Below are 25,554 nucleotides of genomic sequence, written 5' to 3' on the forward strand. Positions count from 1 at the left end.
TTCCCAGGCTGGGAACATGAGTCCCCTCTGCCTGAAACCACACACACACACACACACACACACACACACACACACACACACACACACACCCTGTACTCTCTCCGGAAAACCCCGGCTTCTCACTTGCTCTCAGCACAAGTCACTCTCACTGGGGGGGCCATGGCCTCCTCACCCTGATCTCCTACCTCCCACCCACTGGTGTTCCGGAGGCTGTGAGCCCCACCCCACCCCCAGACCTCCCAGCAGGCACTAGAGCCAAATCACCTCCAGGCTGTAGCTGGGGGCCAGGCAACAGGGACTCAAAGAATAGCTGCATCTGAGGGAATACAACCAAAATCCCATGGGCCAGCCACTCACTCTGCCTCAGGCACTGCCATTAACTGGCCCGAACCCCACAAAGCTGTCCAGAGCCACCTTGTATCTGTGTCCTCATGGGAAATGCCAGCTAGAGATGACCACTCGCTGGTAGGAAGGTACCCATCAGAGCACCATCAGAGCTTCCCTCTGCAGGGCAATGGTTGGAGACAGAGACCCTGGCAAGTCCCACAACTCCCCTCCTCCCAACAGCATGATCCTGGCTGCCTCCCATCCTCAGGGCAGTTCTGTCCCAGGCTGAATCTTTTCCCACCACTGCCCCATTGGGTCCAAGGAATTCGAGGCCACTAGACACAGACAGGAAAAGGCCGCGTCACCAGCCCTGGCTAATCCAAACCAGATGTGGCCTCGGACCCATGGGGGTGGTCACTGTGAGCCTGGCCCAGAGGCCGGAAGTTGTCTTGGAGGAAGGTTCTCAAGGCTGGGATCAGCTAGGAGAAGGTCCCACCGAGGGGCTTAACCCTTCGGAGCCCACGAGGGGCGCCATGCACACAATAGCTGGTGATCCTAGTCACAGAGCTCAGGAAAGGTCCCAGGGTTGCCGCTACGATGGACGCCCTCTGGAGTGGATGCATACCACTAGCCTTTGTGGAGGGTGGGGCAGGGGACACTCACAGCTTGGCATTCACTGCTTGAAAGCCACAGAGCATGAGTTTTGCTGGGCCCTGGGCCTTGTCTCAGAGGGGCAGGACCCCAACAGGCAAATTTACTCTCACCATAAGGATGGCAGTGACTGCTAGGAGCTTTTTCCCAGAGGAGTCAAATGTGAGGGCTCTGGAAAGGCTGTAACCAGGCACCAGAAAGAGAGACATTTACTCCTCCAGGGGCTGCAGCCCATTATGTTCCTGTGTGGCCTGTGTTCCTCAGGGGGAACAAACGCTCTCTGAGCCCAGAGTACAGATCCACCATGAAGCTGCATTCTGCCTCCAGGGAGCAGGGCAAAGGAGTCAGCAGATCAAAGGCAACTTCCTCGGGGCTGGAGAGAACGCAGCAGACTGGCTGTTGCCGTTGTGTGTTGCCAACCTGTGTTCAATCTTTGGCATTGCACATTGTTCCTTGAGCACAGAGCCAGGAGTAGTAAGCCCTGAGCTCTGCCAGGTGTGGCCCCTACCCAAAAACAAACAAACAAACAAACAAACAGGTACTTTTTAGACCAGGCTTTAGTGAGGGTCTGGGTGGAGGTCCAGTGGCCACAGTTCTGGGCACATTTCCTGCCTAGGATATGCTATAAGTTTGTTTGCTGTGTAATTTTGGGCTAGTCATTTTCCCTCTCTGAGCTGGCTTTTTGTTTTGTTTTGCTTTGCTTTGTTTTGGGGCCACACTCAGCGTCGGCGCTCAGGAATTACTCCTGCCTCTGCACTCAGAAATCACTCCTGGGGGCTGGAGAGGTAGAATGGAGATTAGGCATTTGCCTTGCATGCAGAAAGTTGGTGGTTCGAATCCCGGCATTCCATATAGTCCCCCGAGCCTGCCAGGAGTGATTTCTGAGCATAGAGCCAGGAGTAACCCCTGAGTGCTGCCGTGTGTAACCCAAAAACCAAAAAAAAAAAAAAAAAAAAAAAAAATCACTCCTGGAAGGCTCGCAGGGACCATATAAAATGCCAGGGATCAAACTTGAGTCCTTCCTGGGTCACGCACATGCAAGGCAAACACCCTACCACTGTGCTATTGTTCTGGCCCCCACTGAGTTGGCTCTTTTTTTTTTTTTTTAATTTTTGGGTCACACCCAGTGATGCTCAGGGGTTACTCCTGGCTCTGCACTCAGAAAGCACTCCTGGCTCGGGGACCATATGGGACGACGGGGATTGAACCCAGGTCCGTTCTGGATCAGCCGCGTGCAAGGCAAATGCCCTGCCGCTGTGCTATTGCTCCAGACCCTGAGTTGGCTCTTAATGGGACTCCCCTATCCCATCTCTGTCACAGCAGGGTGAGCCATGGTGGGGGGAGTGGAGCAAAGGTGGGGCTTTTGTCCTTCAGAGGAGGAAATGGATGCCTGTGCTGGGGACCAGAGAACTCTGGTTTGAGTCCCAGCCATTGCTGTCTCTGGGGAGTAGCCCGCCTCATTTTGGCCTTGATTTCCCCAACTGGATCCGGGCCCTGGGTCTCTGCTCTCCCTGGATCTCATTTCCTGCCCCCCACCTCTCCAGGGTGACTCATCCCTCATCAGCATGCTGTGTGGTCAAGGCAGCCACGGCGCGGCCTGGGTGGGGGCCAGCAAGGCCGAGAGCACGGAGGAAACTGCAGGCCTGGCCCAGCTGGCAGGTGGCTTGGGAGGAAGAGCAGGCGGGTGCCTGGCCCAGATGCAAAAGTCCACGAGTGGTTCCCCCAGCCCTGACGACAGAGTCCCAGGGCTCACATCCCAGCCCGGACCCCTACGTGGGAATTGCCACAGCAGCAAGACTCTGCTCCCCTTGCCACCAAAGCCCCTTCTCAACAGGGAAGGGGATGAGCTCTCCCTCCAGGGCTGGGCCAGCCAGGAGAGATTCTCCACGGGGGGGGGGGGGGGGCACCATCCCAACTCAGCCCCCACTGAGCTGGTGACCCTGACACAGCTTTGACCTCCCTGAGGCAGCTTCCCCGGACACTATAAAAGGCCACCACGCAGGGTTGCACTGAGCCATCCAGGCTTGCCTGTCCTGGGGCACCCCCGTGCAGAACCTACTGGAACCACAAGGCCTCCAGTGAGGGACCGACCCAGCCAGGGCCTCCCTTCAGCAAGGGTGTCTTCTCTCTGAGTAGATCCAAAGGCCAGGAAGGTTGTGCTACATCACAGCTTAGCTTTCTTTTCCTCTAGGATGGTCCCTCCAGCAAATGGAGTCCCCGCACCACAGGGCAGGTCAACAGGAAGGAGCAGCTCTCTGTACCCCTTACCCTCCTGAGAACTCCCCATATCTGAGTCCCTCCAGGGCTTCACTGTCCTGACAACTTCCAGCTCCCTTCTGGACTAACACTTGGCTATGTAAGGGCGAGACAGAGCCCAGATCTGTGAAACTGTGGGAGCCGGCAAAGGAATCCATCACAGCCCCAACCTGCCTTGTGGGAGATCCTTCCCTCTGAGAGCCACAGATTCCCCCTCGCCAAACAGGGGAGAGTAAGGATATCCACCTCCCACAAGTTCATAAACATACAGCAGGGGACCTGAGTTCAGTGAGCAGTAATTGCACAATAAATGTAGCCTGGTGCTCTGACAGATAAGGAAACTGAGGCAAAAAGGGGAATGTCACTCCCTGCCACCAATGGTACAGCAGTCAGTGTGACCCCAGGACTGTGTTAGTACGTCCCACCCTGCACAGGGACCCAGTCCCTGAAGTGTCCGGTGACAACCATGACACACCCACTGTGGGCACACATAGGAGGAAGGAGCCGCATCGAAGCTGTACATTTATTTACAAGGCACAAGCTGAGAGCAGGCTGGGGGCTGGCCCTCAGCCCTCACGCTCCTCCTGGGCCTGCTGACCCCATCATGGAGGCCGATGGTCACCCCAGGAGAGGGGCCCACAGTGGCTGGGGTGGGCCCTCTTGGCCCTCAGGCAAGTTCAGGGGTGGTCTCCCGGGTCCCCCTGGGCCTCCCCTCCTGCCCCTCCACGGAGCCCAGGCTGGGTGTCCATCCTCTCGCACACGGAGTTCCTGTATGTTGGTGGTCGCCAGGAAGGTGGGCGTGGGCCAGGCCCGGGCCAGATGGTGCGAGGAGCCTTATCTGTTGGGAGTGGGGTGCCGGGAGGCGAGTTCTTCCCGCACAAAGCCTGCTCTGTCTTCCCTGCCAGTTGGAGCTCAGGGCCTGGCCTGGCCGCCTTCCTGCCCTGTTTGAAACCACAGCAGCCTGATATGCCGGGGGGGGGGGGGGGGGGGGGGCCCTGCCCACCCACCCTAGCCACGCATGTGCACAGGCCAGGGATGCCCCAGATGGCGTAAAGCTAGGTCCTGGACCCACGGGGAGTGGGCAGAGGACAGACAGGAGCCTGTGGCCAAGGGGCCAAGCCGCCTCCAGGAGGTGTGAGCAGGGTGGATCCAGGCCACATCTGAGGCGGCTGTATCGGGGAAGCGTGTTGGTGCATGGGGGTGTGGGAGCCCCGAGCCTCCCAACCTGACGCAGGCCTGGCCACGCTGGACTCTGGCCGTCTGTCTGCTCTGGCCTTCAGGGCTGTGTGGCCTCAGCCCCCGGCCCTGTGTGGTTGTGTCCAGGCCTTAGCTGCCCCCCCCAACCTGGGCCTCAGACCCCCAGAGCCATCAGTGCTCCCGAGCTGCTAATCTTCTTAAAGCGGTTGGCAGCGCTAACAGCAATGAAGTTTTTCTGCAGAGGGTGAGAAAGAGGTTTTTTGTCAGCTTTATGCATGGAAAATGGCCCCATCTCCCACTACCCACCACACAGACACACACACACACACACACACACACACACACCCAGGGTCAGATCCCAGAATGGCCACCAGAGGAGCCATGACACCACATATTCCCAGATTCCTCAACCAGAGAAGCCAGCGGCTTCTTCTCCCCACTATACTACACTGTCTCTCTCTCTGGCTTATCTCATTCCAGCCTGTCTTCAGGCTCCCAACCATGTGTCTGCTCCAGGGCCTTTGCACTAGTTCTGACCTGGGCCTGGGACCCCCTTGCCTATATGCCCCTTTTTGCAGTGGGGCACTTGCTGGTCACCTATTTGGGGATCTCACTCCCTCATCGCCACACAATTTATCTTTTGTCCAGGGCCTTCCTTGATTTTATTAACCACTACCCAATGCCCACTGAAAAAAACCCACCGGGGAACTGAGCCCCCCTACTTCCCCAGGGTCTACCCATGGTGGGAGGAAGGAAGGATACCTGTGAAGGGGTAGAGACCCTTCCCTGGGCCCGGCCTCCAGGGCTGACTGCTCCAGGGAGGAGCCAGGGTGGATGGACAGAAAAGTGATCCCAGTTTCCCAGACAAAGCAGGCAGCTGGGGCCAGACCTGGGTATCTCCACCCTTCCTGTCCTGCACCCTCACTACTCCCTGCCTCTTGCCCAGGCCAGGTACCTTCCAGCGCCTTTTCATGAGGTATTTCTTAAGCAAGATCTGGGACTTGAGGCGTCGGTTGCAGCGCTTGGCCTTCTCTGCCAGGTTGTTGAGCCAGGGGTGGGCCAGGCACTGGGCGGCGCTCATCCGAGCCCTGTGGGGAGGGGAATTGTGGGAGGGTAGGCAGTGTCCTCTGTGGGCCCCAGGCCCCGCTAGCTCGCACAGGCACTGGGCTTGCAGACAGCAGGCTCCGTCTGGGGGCGAGCCTCACCCCTGCTCCTTGACGATAAGGTGAGACACAAAATCTTTGGCCTCGTCAGACACAGCCTCGAAGGTCTCCTCATCAAAATACCAGTTAGCGGAGAGCACATTGTTCAGGGTCTCTGTATCATCATCTCCCAGGAATGGGGAGAGGCCACTCAGCCTGCAGGGAGGGAAGCAGGGGGCAGAGAGAGAGAGAGATGAGGGGGGATGAGGGTTGGGCACAGAGCCTAGGAGATAGCACTGTGTGCGGAGAAAGCCCCCGGCCGCCCAAGTGGGACAGACCTGGCTTTGAATCTGGCTGGGTGACCTTGGACAAGTCACTTCCCCTCTCTGAGCCTCACTCTTCTCATCTGTAAAATGGGCGCAAGTCTCCCAACTTCCCCGGGTTACAGTAAAGAAGAGGAATTGATGAGTGCACAAAAAAATAATAATAATCGTCCTGCCCTTCTACCCACCGTCCCGGGCTCATGGGAGATCTGCTGCCTGGGGTCCAGAGCTTCTGGTATGTTCAGACTTTAGAGGTCTTGGTTCCTCCAGCTCTCACATAGGTACAAAGTGCCCGTTTCTGTTTCTCCTTCACGCTCCCAGGCCCCTCCAAAGCCCTCACTGAGGGAGAGGGTGGGGGTGGAACCACCTCAGCAGGACCCCGGCCACACTGGGCCTTGCCTCCCGCCGTGTCCTCCCCTGGGTGCCAGCTCCGGGGGCTCACAGCATGTAGGTGATGACTCCCATGCTCCACATGTCTGTCTTGTCAGAGATTTGGTCATAGTTCACCACCTCGGGCGACAGGAACTCGGGGGTTCCGAAATTCACCTTCAGCTTCTCGTTGGGGTTGTACCTGAGGGCGAGAGCAGCAGGCTCAGCTCCCCACGGGCTCCAGGGCACCCCCACCCACCTCAGGTGCCCGCCCTGCCCTCCCCACCCACCCAGGGGTACCTCCGTGCCAGGCCGAAGTCGATGATCTTCACCAAATGGCCCGTGGTGTTGACGCACAGAATGTTCTCTGGCTGGGGAGAAGGGGGTGACCTGGGCTGGCCTCTGACCCGGCTCACCCCGGTGGCTCTCTCCCCGCCAGGTCCACCCAAGCCCCGGGATCTCTGGGCCAGAGGTGCTGGCTGCCAGGGAGGGCGGCTCCCGGGGACCACAGGCCTGGCTGATGCAGACTCCGAAGGGCCTCCTGAGCCCGAGGATCAGGGCCCTGGCACTGGCAGCTCTAGGCGTCTCCCCTTTTACTCCAAGACAGGAGAGAGACGAGCATCCTAGCAGCTATGAGGATGAAGCCTACAGTGGAGAGTGGGGCGGCCTGAAGCTGGACCAGTCAGGACCACCCCCAGAAGGCAAGAAGAAGAGCCGGAGTGATAGCACAGTGGGTAGGGCATTTGCCTGGCACAGGTTTGATTTCTAGCATCCCTTATGGTCCCCTGAACCCACCAGGAGTGATCCTGAGAGCCAGACGTGAGCCCTATGCTCTATTGGGTGTGGCCCAAAGACCAAAAGAAAACAAATATTTAAAAAGGAAGAAAGAGTGCGGAGAAATAGCAAATAGATAGGGTGTTTGCCTTGGATGCAACCAACCTGGGATGGACTTGGGTTTGACTCCTGGCATCCCATATGGTCCCCTGTACCTGCCAGAAATGATTTTTGAGCACAGACCTAGGAGGAACCTCTGAGCACCACTGGGTGTGGCCCAAAGACCAGAATAAAGAAAAGAAAGAGAGAGAAGGGAGGGGGGAAGGAAGAAAAAAAAAGAATGAACAAAAGAGAGAGAAGGAGGGAGGGAGGAAAGGAAGGAAGAAAGGAAGGAAGGAAGGAAGGAAGGAAGGAAGGAAGGAAGGAAGGAAGGAAGGAAGGAAGGAAGGAAGGAAGGAAGGAAGGAAGGAAGGAAGGAAGGAAGGAAGGAAGGAAGGAAGGAAGGAAGAAAAGAATTCTGGGTTGCAGAAGCTGAGGCCACCACCTGCCTTGGACACCTCAGAGGGTAGCTCCCAACTCAGGGCCCGACACCCCACTGGGGAGCTTCAGGACCTGGTCAGGCCCATGTGGGTGCATGCTGTGACCCTCCCAGTGACCACTTCACTTCTGGGGAAACTGAGGTACAGGCACAGAAGTGATAGCCCCCATCTCCCAGCAAGTTAGTGATGGAACCAGGATTGTTCCCAGGACTCTGATCTAGCCCAGGGCCCCTGCTGTCACTCTGTCCACTGCTGGTGGCCTATGAGGATGCACAAAGCACTCAGGGCTGGGGGTCAGATTCTTCTCAAGCAGGGACCTTTCCCCAGCCTCCATGCCATGATGTTTTTGAGGAGCCCACACCCAAGGAGTATTCCTGGCAGGACTCAGGAGACAATTTAGGGTGCTTGGAATTAAACCCAGATCATCTGTATGCAAGACGAGTCCTTTCCCCCACTATGTTATCTCTCTTCATCACACACACACACACACACACACACACACACACACACACACACACACACACTGTCTTTTCTAACAAAGACAACCACAGGTGCTCATCCACAGCTCCTGGCAGTCCCAGAGCTGGGCACAAAGCTGAAGCTTCTGCAAAGCCAGCAAGTCCTCTCCTGCCTGGGCCTATCTTTCCCAGATGGGGCCACCACCTCCACTGAGCGAGCAGTGCAAAAACACTTTAAAGGAATTTAACAATGCAAAAGAAAGATTTTCTCTCCAAATGTCATTTTTACAATTTTCAGCTCCTCCTGCAAGGGCAGAAGCCCCAGTCAGTGCTTGGAGTAAGACATCGCAGACTGCAGACATGACTTCCGGCACCTGGGCTGACCCTTCTATGCCTTTGGTCATGAACTGTGCTACCATGTCTTTGCCTTGGGGCCATTTGTAAAATACGCTCCCAGGTCCTTTCTGAACAGCTTCTTTCTCTCAGAGAAACATGCTAACAGCTCAGATTAGCTCATCCCACTGGAGGAAAGAACTGTCCCAGAGCACAATAGCCTGGGAAACAGCAGAGACTAGGAGAAATCCCCAGCCAGGGTCCTGGGACATGATCCCAGATTATTCTCGCAGCTCACTGGACCAGGCAAGCCCCTTTCTGATGAAAAACACAAAACTGTTCTAAACACACACACACACACACATACACACACACACACACACACACACACACACAATCTTATACATGCTTACAATTTATTTTAAAATAAAATCTTAGGGCTGGAGTGATAGTACAGTGAGTAAGACAATTGTCTTGTACATGACTGGCCTGGGTTTGATTCCTGCCTTCCCATATGATCCCCTGAGCCTGCCAGGAATGATCCCCGAACACAGCCAGGAATAACCCCTGAGAACCATTTGGTGTGGCCTCAAAACAAAAACAAAACAATTGATCTGACTGTTTTATTGCTGGTCTGTGACCTCTGCTTCTCCCCACTGACCTATGGGCTCCTAGGAACAGAACCAGAGACCCCCCCCCAATGCCCTCAGTCATGCCCCCTGCTACTAGCTACCATGTTCATCCAGGACCAGGGAAACATCTCTACACTCCACAGGGGCCCCCAGAGTCCCTTCACCTCTCAGGGTCCCCTCAACTCTCAGACATGTGAGTGAGTTCATAGCCACCACATGTAGTCTCTTGTGCCGACCCTGTGCTTGGGGGCCGGGGCCTTCGGCAGAGAGCTAGCTGAGTGAGTGGGCAGACATTCACAGAGCCATCCTGGGGTCAAGACTGAGGGGAACACTTTCAAATTTCCCTTTTTGATTTTGGGGTCACTGCTGATGGTGCTCAAAAAATCACGATGCAATTCAGGGTTTATACCCAGGCCTCAGCCATGCACTACAGCTCTTTAAATTATCTCCTTGTTCCCATTTTTGCAAATTCTCTGTGAGAGGCACCGAACATCGGCTCACAGAACCACAAAAACCTAAGTGCTAAGTGCTTAGTACCAGGCTGGGTGAGGTGGGCAGGCAGAAGCCCATCATTTCTACTCTCTACCCTAGCCCTAAGTCTGGTACTTCTTCATTTTTGTTTTTGTTTTGGGGCCACACCCGATGATGCTCAGGGTTTACTCCTGGCTCTGCGCTCAGAAATCACTCCTGGCTTGGAGGACTACATGGGATGCCAGGATTCAAACCACCATCCTGGATTGACTGCATGCAAGGCAAAGGCCCTGCCACTGTGCTATACTCAGGCCCCAAGTCTGGTACTTCTGATACTCAAGTAACCCTTTCTGGCTATCCAGCAGGAAGGGTGGAGGAGGGAGGATGGACATGGGGAGGAGCAGCTGTCACAGCCCTGGGCTTAGGTGGGGTGGGTGCCACCCCTGCGTCCCTGGGAGACCCGGGCAGTACCTTGAGGTCCAGATGCAATACATTCATCTTGTGCATGAAGAGGATGCCATCACAGATCTGGCGCACGAACACCATGGTGTCCACCTCGGTCAGCGGGTAGTCCTCGTCCACAATCCTCTCGAAGAGCTCGCCGCCCTCGATGCTGCGTGCACAGAGCCCTCTGCAGACCTGCTGTGGGGTCTCGGGCACCCCTCTGCCACATCCCATCCGCCCTCCACCCTGCACTCACTACTCCAGGAAGAGGATGATGTCGTGGGTTGTCTCTATGGCTGCATACAGCTGGATTAGGTTGCGGTGGTTCAGCTGGTTCATCACCTCAATCTCGAGCAACACCATTTCCTGGAGGCCATGGATGGAGGGGGGGGGACTAACTTCACTCCCTGCACCCTTACTCCCCTACTCCTTGGAGCACCCTCGGCCATTCCTGCCAGAACACCTTTCTGTCCTCCTCCAACAGGAATGTGGGACACCAAGGCCCCAGTCTTCAGCCTTCTCATTCCTTTCCTCTCTCCTTAAACCCCAGGACAGATGCAAAGGCTCCACTGCCCCCTCCAGCTGCCTTGTGGCCATTTCTCACAAGCACCTGGATTCCCTCTGCAGGAACGCCACCCCAATCCTACTGCGAACAGTTTCCTCCTCCCACTTGCCCTAGCAGCACCGCAGAACCTGTCAGCTCCTTGCCAGTTCAGACCCCATCTGTTCGCCACTTCCAGAAAGGTTGTGACACAGGCATCACTGTGGGACCTAGAAACTGGCCATGGAAGTCAGGTTGGCATGTGGGGTGCTGCCAGCTCCATGTCAGCCTCCCCAGAGCCTGTTCCCCCTCTCATGTGCCTTCCGAAGGCTTTATACACCCTGCATGTATAGAACCCACCCATCCCATGTCTTGGGCCCTTCTTGGGTTCACTTCTTCCCAGTCTAGCTCAGTCCCTAATCAGGCCTTCAGTGGCCCATTGTCCTCTAGGGTAAGTGGGCCTGTGAGGCTAGGTCCTGTATAGTGGTTCCCTGTCGCCTCTTAAAACATAATAGGAGCAGAGAAAGTGCTTGAACTGTGGAGGCCTCAGTGTTTGGCTTCTGTTCACCAGGCCACTAGAGGCCCAGAACCTGCCCACAGAGACCCATCCAGTCCTGTGAAAGAAAGATGACAGGGTCCCCTGAAAACTCACTGCTTCCAAATGTGCTCAGAGCAGGAAGGGAGGCACCCACACAGAAGCTACTGCCTCCTGCCCCAAGAGGGCTTCAAGTCTCACCCTGGAATATTCATAACCTCACTCTGGGCCGCTGCTGTTCAGGGGCCTCAGGCCTCCTCTCCCCAGGTTCTTTGCTTGAAACTCTTCCCTGCCTGGTCTGCTGGAAAATAAAATCCTCCTTCTCCTCCTCTTTCCTTCCTCTTCCTACTCCTCTTCTTCTTCCCTATGACCTTCCCTCCACCCCCGCACTCCTCTGGCCTGCACCCCAGCCACTTCCCTGAGAGGTGCTCTCACTCCTGCCTCACACCCAGCTCCCTCACTCCACAAATTGTGCCTGCATCATTCATTTTTTCCTCTGCACCTTCCTTTATTCATTTCTACACTTGTTGCTTTGTTCATTCACTCGTTCATTTCTTTATTCTTTCCTGTTTTCTCTTTATTCTTTCAATTAGCCCTTTGTTTTATTCATTCTTTCATCCCTTTGTTCCTTCATTCCTTCATTACTCTATTCCTTCCTTCCTTTGTTTCTTTACTACTCCATTATTCCTTCATTGCTCCCCTCATTATTTTTCATTTCTTTGTTCCTTCATTCCTCCATTTATTCCTTCACTCCTTCATTCCTCCATTCTTCCTTCCTTCATTCCTCCATTCCACTGCTCCTTCTTTCATTCCTCCTTTTGTTCATTCGTGCCTTAGTTCATTCATTCATTTGTTCATTCCTCCACTGGTTAATTTCATCATTAGTCTGTTCATTCCTTCTTTCTTACATTCACTCATTTGTCCATTCATCTCTTCGTCCATCCATTTTATAGATGGCAGGTCTGGCAGTCTCTCTCCTTTGGCGCCCCCTAATGCAGGAGCACGTTTGTTTCTTTTTAGGTCTCCCCCACACCTCTTTCCAACATACCTTGTCTTTGGGGGTTTGTTTCTTGATAACCTTGGCTGCCAGCTTGAGGCCTGTGGCTTTCTCTACACAGGTGCAGACAGCTCCAAACTTGCCGCTGGAGAGAAAAGATGGGGTGAGAGGGGACTGCTGAGCTCAGGGCTGGGGGGAGGGCTATGCTCTGTGAGACCCTGTGAGACCCTCCTAAAGCAATGAATCAAGGGCTGAAGCAGCCAACCATGGCACAGGAAGGGAGGTTCATGGAAGGGTAACCCTAATGTGATGATGGCTGTGGTGAGCCCAGGAAAATCTTTCACAGAGCAGGAAATCCTTTGGGGGGGACTGAGGTGCTGGACCTGGGCCAAACAAGACAACCTCGGTTTTCTACTGGGATGATGGAGACAGTCTGGATGGACAGTGAGTGATGGCCACAGCAGACAGGTGACTCCTCAATCCTATGCAATGGTGTCTGTCCACCTGCGTCTGAGTGGTCAGAGTGTTCCTGGCCTTGCAGCAGGAGGTCTGAGACCTCAGGATTTGCTCCCTGCCCGCCTCCCCTGACACCGGACCCCAACTCTCACCCGCCCAGAGCCTCCTTGGAGTTCATGCTGAATTCACTGCTGACACTGCCAGTCCTCAGCTCCACGATGCGGTGTGGGAAGGGGGCCGGGGGTGGCGGGCAGTCATCTGGGGAGCAGTAGTGACAGTCATGGCCAGGCACTGCCCTGAGGGTCCTTCCGGTACCGCCCTCTCCAGATTGGCCTGGACTCTACTCAGGGGGTTCACTGGGGATCACTCCAGAGAAAGGACATAGAGGACCTAGAGGAATCTTTTTATTTGGCAGGGAGAGGGCCACACCTGGTGACGCTCAGGGGTTACTCCTGGCTATGCGCTCAGAAACTGCTTCTGGCTCAGAGAACCATATGGGATGGCAGGAATCGAACCCAGGTCCAACCTGGGCAACTGTGTGCAAGGCAAACTCCCTATTACTGTGCTATCACTCCTAGAGGAATCATTTCTGCTCTGTCACCTACACACACATGTCCTCAGACTCATATTCCCTCAATGATGCGGATGACTGGCAGCCGGAGAGATAACACAGCAGGTAGGGCATCTGCCTTGTAACAGCTGACCCAGATTTAACCCCAACACCCCATTAGGGACCCCTCAAGCCCCAAGAGGAGTAATTTTTGAGTGCAGAGCGAGTAGTAACCCCTGAGCATTGCCAGATGTGAGACAACCCCCAAATAAGAAACAATAGGGGGGGCCGGGAAGGTGGCGCTAGAGGTAAGGTGTCTGCCTTACAAGCGCTAGCCAAGGAACGGACCGCGGTTCGATCCCCCGGCATCCCATATGGTCCCCCCAAGCCAGGGGCGATTTCTGAGCACATAGCCAGGAGTAACCCCTGAGCGTCAAACGGGTGTGGCCCAAAAACAAAACAAAAACAAAAACAAACAAACAAACAAAGAAACAATAGGGGTGACAGACTGGACCATGTGGCCCATCCTCTCCCTTGTCATTTCAGTTGGAAGATGAAAGGAGAGTAGAGGAGAGGAGAGGGAAGGGGTGGGGAGGAGCGGAGAGAAGAAGAGAGAGAAGAAAAAGAAAGAAAGGGGGAGGGGAAGGGACAAGGTGAGAGCCAGATAGCGATACTGGGCCCCGATGGGGCGGGTGAACCCCACCTTCCAATTCACTGCAGCCACCAAGGGTGTGACAGTGCTGGAGGTCGCTGCGGCGAGGGGGGCCGGTTGGTAGGGAGAGGCTGCCACCTAGTGGCCACGCTGAGGAAGCGCAGGCTCTGGCGCGGGCAGGGCTGAGTCATCGAGAATGGAAACCTCTTTATAAATAGCGGGTGGTGGCAGGGATGCCAGGCTGGCTGATGATAAATCTGACAGCCCTTGGAGGTGGTTCAGGCCCGTCACCCGCCCGGGGATGTGGTTTCTGGGCGGGGCAGGGTGGAGGGAGGTCTCTGCAACCGGGAGAAGGCAGGGCTTTTGGCTGCCACCCCGCCGCCAGGCCCTCCCACCCTGTCTGGGTGGCCCAGTGCCGCTCACCAGGCAGGCTGGCCGGCCTCCTGGGCCACCCAAGCCCGGAGAGCAGGAGCGGGTGTCGGGACACTCTGGGTTCCCCTGACCCCATCTCACTCCGCCCCTAGCCCTGCCCCCCTTGCAAGCCTCCTCAATGCGGGGCTCCCCAAAGTCCAGTGCCCTGTAGGATCAACCAGCTCAGACCATGCCAGCTGTGCCTCTGGGTGCTCGGTGGCTGCTCCCACACCAGTCAGCACTGTGAGGACCTTCCTCCAAGCCCCCAGGAATGATTCTGAACTCCAAAACCTGGCCCCAGGAACCTTCCACAGACCCAGTTCAAACTCAACTGCCCACAAGATGATTTTATTTTCCCTTTTTTACTCCCATTTTAGCTCAAGAAGAAAGTCAAAGTGAGCTCTGTGGTCAGGCAGTCCTGACAGGTTCAAATACTGTTCAGGTTGTTGTGGGAAAAGGAAAATTTATCCCCTCCCTTTGCCCCTTCCTTCCTTCCTTCCTTCCTTCCTTCCCTCCCTCCCTCCCTCCCTCCCTCCCTCCCTCCCTCCTTCCTTCCTTCCTTCCTTCCTTCCTTCCTTCCCTCCTTCCTTCCTTCCTTCCTTCCTTCCTTCCTTCCTTCCTTCCTTCCTTCCTTCCTTCCTTCCTTCCTTCCTTCCTTCCTTCCTTTCTTTTTGGTTTTTTTGTTTTGTTTTGTTTGGGGGCCACACCCAGCAGGGATCAGTGATTACTTCTGGCTCTACCCAGCTCTGCGTTCAGGAATTGATCCTGGCAATACTCAGAGGATAATATGGAATGCCAGGGATTGAACCCAGGCCGCTACAACCCACCTACTCCATCTGCTCCACCCCTCGCATTCCCTTTTCTGAGCTTTCAGTTCCCACCTATCAAAAACAAATAAATAAAAATCTTCTTCCTGCAAGGGAGACATGGCTCGGAGCAGTTCCATCCTCCAAATGGGGAGAGTGGGGAGCCCCTTTCCCTCCTCCCTCACCCCAGAGCACCCCGCCCTACTCCACCCCCACCCCTGCCTACCCAAAATCTGGAAGCAGTCCTCCTCCCGGATGCTGAGGCCAAGGGCTTGCCCCACCTCTGGTCTCTCCAAGGGAACAGCCTGGATCGCTGTCCCCTTCGAGGTGTCCCCTTGCTCCTTATCCTGGCCAGTCTGGCCAGGAGCCTTGTCTCCTTCCTTGGAGTTGCTTGCCAAGACCTTCTCTCCTGCAGTCTTGGCTGGGCTGGGTTCTTCGGGGCCAGGGGTCACAGGTACCCCTTCAAAGATGAGCTCTGATGTTTCTTTCGGGGGCTTCACAGCCGCTGGCTTCTCAGAGCTAGAACATGAGAACACAGAGGCGACATCCTTAGCAGCCTGGAACCTGCATGGACTCTGCAGGTGTCAAAAACTTCTAGAGCTTCCTCCACAATTCGAAGCTATTTCAGCCCTCCTGGCAGCCAAGGTATATTCATAACACCACGAGTACCTGTGGTTACACATTGGGCTCTCGGCATGCTTAATATGTTATGATAGATTAGGGATGGGATTTTGTATTTGGTCAAGACTATATGAAGATGAAATACAGCTTTTTGATTTCTCAAAACTATAGTGATACAATTCAGATTAATGCAAAATTCAAACCAAGAGGGTGAGTATTGCTATTCTCATTTATAATAAATCATTAATAACCCCATTCATGCAATCTGCGTTCAAGTAATCATTGCATTATGGTGATGAAAGCATTAGCAATGCTTTCCTTTGGATTAGGTCATTCATCTTTCCATATTTTACTGATAATTATATTTAGATCTCTGGGGACAAAGCCCTGGGCTTGGTTAGACCCAAGAGTATAAAGTTAAAGGAAACTCTGGATTTCAGTGCCCAGAGAAGAGGCGAGGAGTGCACCTTAGACTGCATGCTTCTGAGAGTCACCACAGAGTCTATATAAAGGGTCCCAAAGGTAGGAAGATGCATGGGAAAAGAGCATTCTACACAGCAGGCCAAGCCAGCATAGAGAATGGTGTCAGGCTCTCAGGGAGAGGTGCTTGGGGCCAGGGAGATGGCTGGACGGAGTGAAGTCCCAGGCCCCCTCTGCATAACCCCCACTGCAAAGAGGAGCTAAGCCTGGCCCATTGGGACAGAGCTTAGACCCTCCCACTCCCGGGTCTGGGCATTCACCTGGACAAGATGGCTGGGCAACTGGGACTGTGCAGAAAGGCAGGTGAACCTCTTCTGGCCGCTGCGTGTGCCTCCACCTCCTTTTTTTTGGCCCTGGGTTCTCCAAGGTCCTGGACAGCAGCCGTGGCGGTGGTGGTCTGCTGGGGCAGGGCAGCTGGCTGCCCAGTGCTGCCCTCTGCAGCAGCCCCACTCATATCTTCTGTCCCCTGTGCGCCCTGGCTGCTCACTGAGGCACCTTTCTCCAAGCCAGGGGTTTGGGCATCTTTCTTCAGGATGTTTGGATCAGATTCTTTCTTTGGTTCTGGGCCCCCAGATTCTGTCTTCGGTTCTGGAGCCACAGATTCTGTTTTTGCTACTGGGGCCCCAGATTCTTTCTTTGCTTCTGGGGTCCCAGATTCTTTCTTTGCTTCTGGGGCCCCAGATTCTTTCTTTGCTTCTGGGGTCCCAGATTCTTTCTTTGTTTCTGAGGTCTCAGATTCTTTCTTTGCTTCTGGGGTCCCAGACTCTTTCTTATGTTCTGGGACCCCAGATTCTGTCTTTGCTTCCGGGACCCCAGATTCTTTCTTTGCTTCTGGGATCCCAGATTCTGTCTTTGCTTCCGGGGCCCCAGATTCTTTCTTTGCTTCTGGGAGATCAGCTTCTTTCTTCAGTTCTGGGGCTGAAGGTTCTTTCTTTGCTTCTAGTTCCTTCTCTGCAGTGGGAGGCTGTTCACTCACTGTACCTGTGGGGGGCTTGTCTGCAAAGCAGGAGAAAGGCTGGTAAGCACGGGTCTACCCTCCTCCCCTCCTTCATTGCCAGCCTCCCTGTGCCCAGGGCAGCTAGGAACTCCCCAGGGGAGGTTGGAAGAGCTTGCCTCAGGAGCCTGCAGCCAGGCTGCTCAACCTCCCCTGTTGCTGGTCCTCGGGGGGCCTTACTGCCCCAGTCCTGGCCCTGAATGTAGGTAGCACCCACTGAGGCATCTGTCCCATTTTCCTAAAATCTCTCCAGGGAGAGCTCCATAAGTTAGGCAACTCAACCCTACCCCATGAGCCTTTTGATTTCAGGGTCCCCTTTGCACCCTACAAACAGGCCTGGGATTCAGGACCCCCATGAACAGGCTGTCCCATCTCTCCCTTCCCAATCTCCTCTCTCGGCTGCCCCAGCATGGCACCTGCTGATGGCTTCTGGCCTCCCAGCTCCGCTGCTCCATGCGCTGCCGCCATGAGTAGGGAGGTGTGCGCTCTTTCTCGTCTGCTCCTCTAACCTGAGTCTCGGAGCTGCAGAAGGCAAAGGGGTGCCAGTCTGCCGGACGGTGCCTGGAGCCGAGGGGGATCCTGGAGGCTGCGTGTCCGCTGGTCGGCGGCTGCCTGGGCAGTGCTGGGGCCGTGGTCAGGAGGCGGGGATGAAGGATCTCTTACACCGGGGGCCGCACAGCCGACTGCCACCACCTGTCACTCTTGGCCCCCGTTCAGAGGACACGGCATTCTTCCCATGGACCGAGGGGGTGGAGAACGGTGTGGCCACAAGCAGGAAGAAAAAAGGGAGGGGGTGCCTGGGACTCTGGGGGAACAGTTGACACCCCCCCCCCATTTTCCTGACCCCAGGACCAGCTCCGTACCCCTGCAAGATGGGGCGAGAGACACTTGCGCAGACTGCTTGCAGGCCCCAAAGCTTTTCTTTTATAGGGGTCAGGGACTTGGGGCCACACCCAGCGGTGCTTAGGGGTCTGTCCCAGCAGAGCTCAAAGAACTATTTGTGGTGCCAGATTTCAAACCTGGGCTGGTTGCACACAAGGCAAGTGACTTACCCCCTGTGCTCGCTCTCTCTCTCTCTCTCTCTCTCTTTTTTTTTTTTTTTGGTTTTTGGGGTCTTACCCTGCAGCGCTTAGGGCTAGCTCCTGGCTCTACGCTCAGAAACCGTTCCTGGCAGGCTTGGGGGTCCATATGGGATGCTGGGATTTGAACCACCATCCTTCTGCATGCCAGGCAAATGCCCTACCTCCATGCTATCTCTCCTGCCTCTCTCTCCTTTTCTTTTAAAAATGACTTTTGCAGGGCTGGAGCGACAGCACAGTGGAAAGGGCATTTGCCTTGCTTGCCAAGGATCCGGGTTTGATCCTTGGCATCCCGTATGGTCCCCTGAGCCAGCCAGGAGAAATTTCTGGGCACAGTGTCAGAAATAACCCCTGAGTGCCACTGGGTGTGGCCCACACACCAAATAAATAAATACAATTTTTGCTGGGGGTCCTATGAAGATGGAGGCCTGGCACATGGCTGAGGGTCCAGACCTAATGGTGCTTCTGTGATGTCTCCCAAGAGCCCATCTGCATCCTTTCAGTGGTCACCTAAAAAAAGGGAGCTGGGCCAGGACCCATCATCACAGTGCAACCTGGGATCACCGCAGCCCTGCAGGTTTCTAGCTAAAAGAGGGGGTATAATCAAGAGGATTTGTGCCACAGAGGCTGTCTGTCTCCAAGTGGGAATCAGTCTGCAGAGTCCCTAAGAAACAGCTATGGAGTAAATTGGGGTTCAGGCTTGATCATGACAGATGTTCCCTCGGGCCATTCCCTCACCTCAGTCCTGTCAAATGGAGGAAGCGCCACTGTAGGAATCAGGCTGACAGAGAGACTGAGGGAGCCATGATGAATTAAGCCAAAGCAACTCCAAGGTGGGGGCAGCCAGGGGTAGGGCCAGGCAGAGAGCTCAAGAGTGAGCATGCATGCTTGGATATACAGGAGGCCGCTTCCATGTCAGCTCCACCTGCTCCCCCAAGCATCATGCCCTGAACCTGCCAGGAGCAATTTCTGAGCGCAGAACCAGGAGTAACCCCTGTCCACTGCCAGGTGTGGCTCCAAAAGGAAACAAAATAAACAGAAAATCAGATTCAGACTTTTTTTAATTGTTGTTTTGGGGCCACACCTGGCAGTGTTCAAGGGTTACTCCTGGCTCTGTGCTCAGAAATCGCTCCTGACAGGCTGAGGAGACCATATGGGATGCTGGGGATCGAACCCAGGTTTGTCCAGGGTCAGCTGTGAGCAAGGCAAATGCCTCACAGCTGTGCTATCGCTCTGGCCCCCCAAGACTCAAACTTGAATGTAGACTATAATCTCATTTGGCAAAAGGGGGTAACATAAACAATAAATGATGTTGTATGCATGTTCACTTGGCACACATAGTTTCTCAGCCCATTTCCTGAGAGCCTGCTATTAATTTTATCTCTATTATCATAATATTTTTTCACTTTATTTAAACACTATGGTTTACAAAGTTGCTGTATTCAGTTATTTCTGGCCTTCATGTTCCAACACTAATCCTATCACCACTGTAACATTCCTTCCATCACTGTCCCCCATTTCTCACTCTCCCCCAAGTCTGCCCCCTTGGCAGGTATGATTTACTTAATATTGCTTGTTATGACAAATTAGTAATAGAATTATCAAAAAGGAAAACTTTACTAAAAGAAAATTGTTAAGGGACTGGAGCAATAGCACAGCCAGTAGGGCATTTGTCTTGCACGTGACCAACAGGGTTTGATCCCTGGCATTTCATATGGTCTTTTGAGCCTGCCAGGAGTGACATCTGGATGCAGAGCCAGAAGGAACCCCAATGCACCACTGGGAATGGCCCAAACAGCAAAAAAAAAAAAAAAAAAAAGGAAAGAAAAGAAAGAATAGAATGAAATAAAGAGAGAAAAAGAAAGAAAAAACATATAGAGAGAAAGAAAGAATAAATAAGAAAGAAAGAAAGAAAGAAAGAAAGAAAGAAAGAAAGAAAGAAAGAAAGAAAGAAAGAAAGAAAGAAAGAAAGAAAGAAAGAAAGAAAGAAAGAAAGAAAGAGAGAAAGAGAGAGAGAAAGAAAGAAAGAAAGAAAGAGAAAGAGCGAAAGAGAGAAAGAAAGAAAGAAAGAAAGAAAGAAAGAAAGAAAGAAAGAAAGAAAGAAAGAAAGAAAGAAAGAAAGAAAGAAAGAAAGAAAGAAAGAAAGAAAGAAAGAAAGAAAGAAAGAAAGAAAGAAAGAAAGAAAGAAAGAAAGAAAGAAAGAAAGAAAGAAAGAAAGAAAGAAAGAAAGAAAGAAAAAGATCAAAAGTTTGTGAAAGTTGTCATATCTCATAATGAGGTCAGTCATTGGGCTGAGGATTTACTAAGCTGTTGCTAGTCAAGCATTCTGTGTTACTGCCTTTGTTGAGCTTAGGTAGCTTCTGTGATACTTTCACATCTAATTTGGTGCGGGTTATTTTTTTTTTGGGGGGGGTACACCTATCGTCGCTCAGAGATTACTTCTGGCTCTGCGCTCAGAAATCACTTCTGGCAGGCTTAGGGGACCATATGGGATGCCAGGGATTGAAGCTGGGTCCATCTTAGGTCAGCCACGTGCAAGCAAACACCCTACTGCTGTGCTATCGGTCCAGCCCCAGTTTGGTGCATTTCTACAGGGATGTCAGTATAAAAAACTTTGGAGATGTTGTGCAACCATGTATGTGTATATAAGGAATTTCAGGCTCTTTAGAGCAGGACCGATGAACTGACATAGCAGTGTCTGTGGGCTATAGGTGTGGTTGCCAAAGCTTCTTGGCTGGGGGTTGGGAGCTACCCATTCTCATTCTGGGAAGATCCCAGAGTTCTCAGACTAAAAACCAGCATACTTGGAGTCTGGAGCAGTTACATGTCTCTGCAGAGATCAGTAGAAAAGTGGTGAAGTTGGGGCCGGAGAAATAGTATGGAGGTAGGGTGTTTGTTTGCCTTGCATGCAGAAGGACGGTGGTTTGAATCCCGGCATCCCATATAGTCCCCTGAGCCTGCCAGGAGTGATTTCTGAGCGTAGAGCCAGGAGTAACCCCTGAGTGCTGCCGGGTGTGACCCAAAAACAAAAACAAAAAAATCAAAAAGAAAAGGGGCGGGGTAAGTTGCCTTAAGTCATTCCTCAAGGAAGAAAATTGACCCAGAATTGTCCAGAGCTTTATTTCTTCCTTCAAATGGCCCATCCATGCCTGGCCTCCTCACCCAGGGGAACCCCTTGAAGTCTTATAGTCCTCTGAGGGAGGAAATAGTTCCTGTCTGTGTCTATTTGGGGGGGGGGGTCCTGGTGCTCTTTGGCGATCCTCACACCATGTCTTGCTTTAGAGTAACATGTTGACCACGGGGTCAAGGAGAGTACAAAGGGGAAGATGCTTGCTTTGCAAATGGCCAACCAGAGTTCAATCCCTGGTACCCCATCAGGTACCCTGTCAGAAGTGATCTCAGGGCTCAGAACCAGGAGTAAGCCCTGAGAATCACAGGGTGTGTCCCCAAAAGCAAAATCAACAAAATGTTGGTCATCGTGCTATGACAGTGGGTTTCAGGCACCAGGATGTAGGTAGTGCCAATCAGGAGGAGAGGAAAGGTTGGAAACCAGCAATTACTGCCTTGGACCCATACGCAAGCTGGAGCCAGTCTGCAGGTGAGGAGAGGTTGTTGAGTGCTGCTCTAGGCTGATCCCCACCACCAAGAGCCTGGGAGCGCCTCAAGGTAGGGTTAGAAGCTGCTTGTGTGTCCCCAACACTGTGTCTTCAGCAGTATTTGGTGAGTAAATAACTGGGTGACCAATGAGGCTCATGCCTGGGTATCTGGGATCACTCTGTGATGGCCCCGCTGACATCTGGTTGTTGTGGGTCTGATTGTCAACCCCTGTGGTGGATAAAGTACCCACAGGCTGCCTGACTCTGCCAAGGCCTTTACCCAGCTCCAAGCATCCTCCCAAAAGGAGCCAGGCCAAGTGCCAGACAATCCGCCAGGGGCCCCGCGCTCAACTGAGGTTCAATCCCCAGCACCCCATATGGAACCCTGCCAGGAGTAACTCCAGAGCACAGAGCCAGGAGTAAGCCCTAAGCACAGCTGGGCATGACCCCCAAACCAATATAAAAAAATTAAATTAAATTAAATTAAAGCCACACAGCTTTCCAGGGGCTCCAAACTACTCAGCTGAAAAACCTGAGACCCTCCCCAGGGGATCAACATCCAGGGGAGACATCTGCAGACTTTTTATTTTTTTTGGCCACACTCAGCGACACTCGGGTTATTCCTGGCTCTACACTTAGAAATCGCTCCTGGCTTGGGAGACCATATGGGACACTGGAGGACTGAACCGCAGTCAGTCCTTGTTCAGCCTCATGCAAGGCAAACGCCCCACCACTATGCCATCACTCCAGCCCCTCTGCAGACTTTCTTCCCTGCCTGTTAAGTTTCCATTTCCTGAGTATCTGCAGTTGTTTTCTCAACCTCACCAAAGACACCAGGACTCTGTTGAGCAGCTTCCAGGGCACCCTTTGTCCTCTGACAAGTCCCATTGAGGGCCGGAGATGTGTCAATGATAGAATACTTGCTCACAGATACAGGACCTGAGTGCAACCCCTGGCATCAACCCCCAAAATAAGTAAAAAAGCACCTGAAAAGGTAGAGGGGATTCAGAGGATTGTGTGAGGGAGGAAAGTGGACATGACATAGTAGTCATAGTTTTGGGGGTGGGGTTGGGGCCATACTCAGGGGTTGGCACTCGGGGGTTACTTCTGACTCTGTGCTCAGAAATCTCTCATCGGGGACTGGAGAGATAGCTTGGAGGTAAGGCATTTGCCTTACATGCAGAAGGATGGTGGTTCGAATCCCGGCATCCCATATGATCCCCAAGCCTGCCAGGAGCGATTTCTGAGCGTAGAGCCAGGAGGAACCCCTGAGTGCTGCCAGATGTGACCCAAAAACCAAAAAAGAAAAAAAAAAGAAAAAAGAAAAGAAAAGAAAAGAAAAGAAATCTCTCCTGGCAGGCATGGGGACCAAATGGGATGCCGGGATTTGAACCACCGTTGGTCCTGGGTTGGTCGCTTGCTGTGCTATCTCTCCAGCCAGTCCTGTGACACTTAACAAATAAACATATAAACATTCAGAGGCTTTTTTGCTTTTGTTTTATTTTATTTTTGGACCTGCCAATGGGGTTACTCTTGGCTCTGCACTCAGAGATCACTCCTGCAGGCTCGAGGGACTACATGGGATGCCGGGAATGGAACTCACATTGGCAGCGTGCAAGGCAAGTGCCCTACCTGCTGTGCTAATCTCTCCAGTCTCTCATAAATCCTCTGTGTCTTGCCCATCTGCAGGGTGGGGCTGCATTAACTCAACACGTGTATGAGGAGTAGTTGATCCAGTACTTGTGGTCCTGTGGGGTCTCAGCCATAGAAACAACCAGAGGAAGGGGCCTCCTTCAAGCTCTCCTCAGCCAGGATATGAGCCTGGCCTGCTTCCCGAAGCTTGCCATCAGCTGCTCCTGGGAGTCCTGGTTTCTCCTCTAGACTTCCTTGGAGGCACAGGGGTGGGGCACTGGGGAACCCTCCTCCACCCAGCTGGGGGCTGCCAGGCCCTGACCACCCTTAAGGGGCTTTCCTGACCTGCACCAGCTGTGCTGCTGCCCTCTGCCTCTAGGGGCAGGGCCGGAAATGGGGCCATGCCAGGACCAATTAAACTTACGGCCAGGGGAATTAAGGTCAGCAGGATGCAATTATGCCGGTTGGGTTTAACAAGGCCGGAGGGAAGGCTCTCCAGCCAGAGTTCACGGCTCTTCGGGCCTCCTGCCCTGGGTGGCCCTGCATTCCAGAAGCCTGGGCTATCCCCTGCCTGGGAAGATTCCTTGGCAGGGAAGGGGTTAACTCCTCTAAGGAGCAACTGCTGCTCTGGCTCCTGGAGGAAAGGAATAGAGCCAAGAGGCTTTAAAAGGACCTGCTTGGAGGAGACATTTCCCAGCCTGACCCTCTCCCTGCTAGGCTGTGATGGAAAATAGAGAGTTGAGCAACAACCTTTCCGACTCCAAAGAGAGCAGCCTCTGGACACTCCCTCTGGCCCTGGCCTGGGAGCCCCTGAGGAGTGCCTGCCATAGCTCTTATCTCCTGTGCTCTGCTGGCCGCTTGAACCCTGACTCCCTAGCATTTAGTAAGACCATTCAGACTCATGGAAAGCCCTAGCCAGCACCCAACTCAAGCTAGGAGTAGAGATGCAGGAGCAGAGATGCTTGTCCCTGCAAGCACCAAAGGACACTGTTCTTTCCTGCCATTGTTTTATTGTGAAGGTTAATTACTAAAGTCCTAGTCTGTGCAAGGATTAAACTGGCCACTTTGGAGACACAGAAGGCACCAACATAGAATCACCACACAATGCACTTTAGTTACAAAACACAGCTAACCTGGGATTGATCCCTGGCACTATACTATATCATATCCCAAGTCCTGCCAAAGTGAGCCCTAAGCAGGGTGCAGGAGTAAGCTTCGAGCATCACCAGCGTGACATCCCCACCTCCTAAAAAACAACAAATTATAAAATCATCATGTAGTGGGATCCTTTATGCTAAAAATACTTAGTAGAAAATAGAGGGATATAAATAACACATTAACAGGTGTGAGTGAGAGGGGTTGCAGAGGGATAGCACAACGGGTAGGGTGTTTGCCTTGCATGCAATGATATAGGTTCGATCCCTGGCACCCCATGTGGTCCCCTGAGCCCACCAGAAGTGATCCTTAGTGCAGAGTCTTTAATTAGTAAGCCCTGAGCACCACCAGGTGTGGCAAAAAACAACAACAAATAAACAAACACAGATGTGAATGGGAGTTTTACCACTAGAGTTTTCCAATTTCCTTTTTGTTGTTGTTGTTGTTGTTGTTTTGGGGCCACACCTGGTGATGCTCAGGGGTTATTTCTGGCTGTGTGCTCGGAAATCGCTCTGGGCTCAGAGGACCATATGGGATGCTGGGGATCAAACCCAAGTCTGTCCTGGATCAGCCATGTGCAAGGCTAACTCCCTACCACTGTGCTATCGTTCTGGCCCCTCCGATTTCTTTTTTTTTTTTTTTTTTTGATTTTCGTTTTTGGGTCACACCCGGCAGCGCTCAGGGGTTACTCCTAGCTCTAGGCTCAGAAATCACCCCCAGCAGGCTCAGAGGACCATATGGGATGTCCGGATTCGAATCACCGTCCTTCTGCATGCAAGGCAAATGCCTTACTGCTGTGCTATCTCTCTGGCCCCCTCTCCCATTTCTTTTTTGTTTTTTTTTTTGTTTTTTTTTTTTGTTTGTTTTTGTTTTTGGGCCACATCCGGCGGTGCTCAGGGGTTCCTCCTGGCTGTCTGCTCAGAAATAGTTCCTGGCAGGGAACATATGGGACACCGGGATTCGAACCAACCACCTTTGGTCCTGGATCGGCTGCTTGCAAGACAAACACTGCTGTGCTATCTCTCCGGGCCCTCCCATTTCTTTTTTGAAACAACATTTAGCAAAGAATCATTTGGAATAATATTGAAATAGATTTCCACAATTTGACAAAGTGATAACAATATAAAATATGT

At 53.2% G+C, this 25,554-nt stretch overlaps 2 protein-coding genes across 2 annotated transcripts in view; one reads left to right on the forward strand and one right to left on the reverse strand.

Moving 5' to 3' along the window:
• The window catches only part of COMMD7 (COMM domain containing 7), a 911,502-nt gene extending 888,368 nt beyond the window's left edge, over positions 1-23,134 (forward strand). Inside the window, exon 10 of the transcript XR_007498887.1 lies at positions 23,116-23,134. The gene's annotated coding sequence lies outside the window, so the exon portion shown is untranslated. The remainder of the gene's footprint in view (positions 1-23,115) is intronic.
• MYLK2 (myosin light chain kinase 2) lies at positions 4,427-16,572 on the reverse strand (the record flags this gene model as incomplete). Its single annotated transcript, XM_049779506.1, has 11 exons — positions 4,427-4,666; positions 5,387-5,519; positions 5,637-5,789; positions 6,339-6,467; positions 6,566-6,636; positions 9,944-10,085; positions 10,173-10,282; positions 12,041-12,134; positions 12,598-12,703; positions 15,091-15,383; positions 16,226-16,572. Coding segments are annotated over 11 exons (1,659 nt in total), but the record flags the coding sequence as incomplete, so codon positions are not given.
• Positions 23,135-25,554: the final 2,420 nt, after the last annotated feature.

Source organism: Suncus etruscus, chromosome 9 (assembly GCF_024139225.1).
Source record: "Suncus etruscus isolate mSunEtr1 chromosome 9, mSunEtr1.pri.cur, whole genome shotgun sequence".
NCBI lineage: Eukaryota > Metazoa > Chordata > Mammalia > Eulipotyphla > Soricidae > Suncus > Suncus etruscus.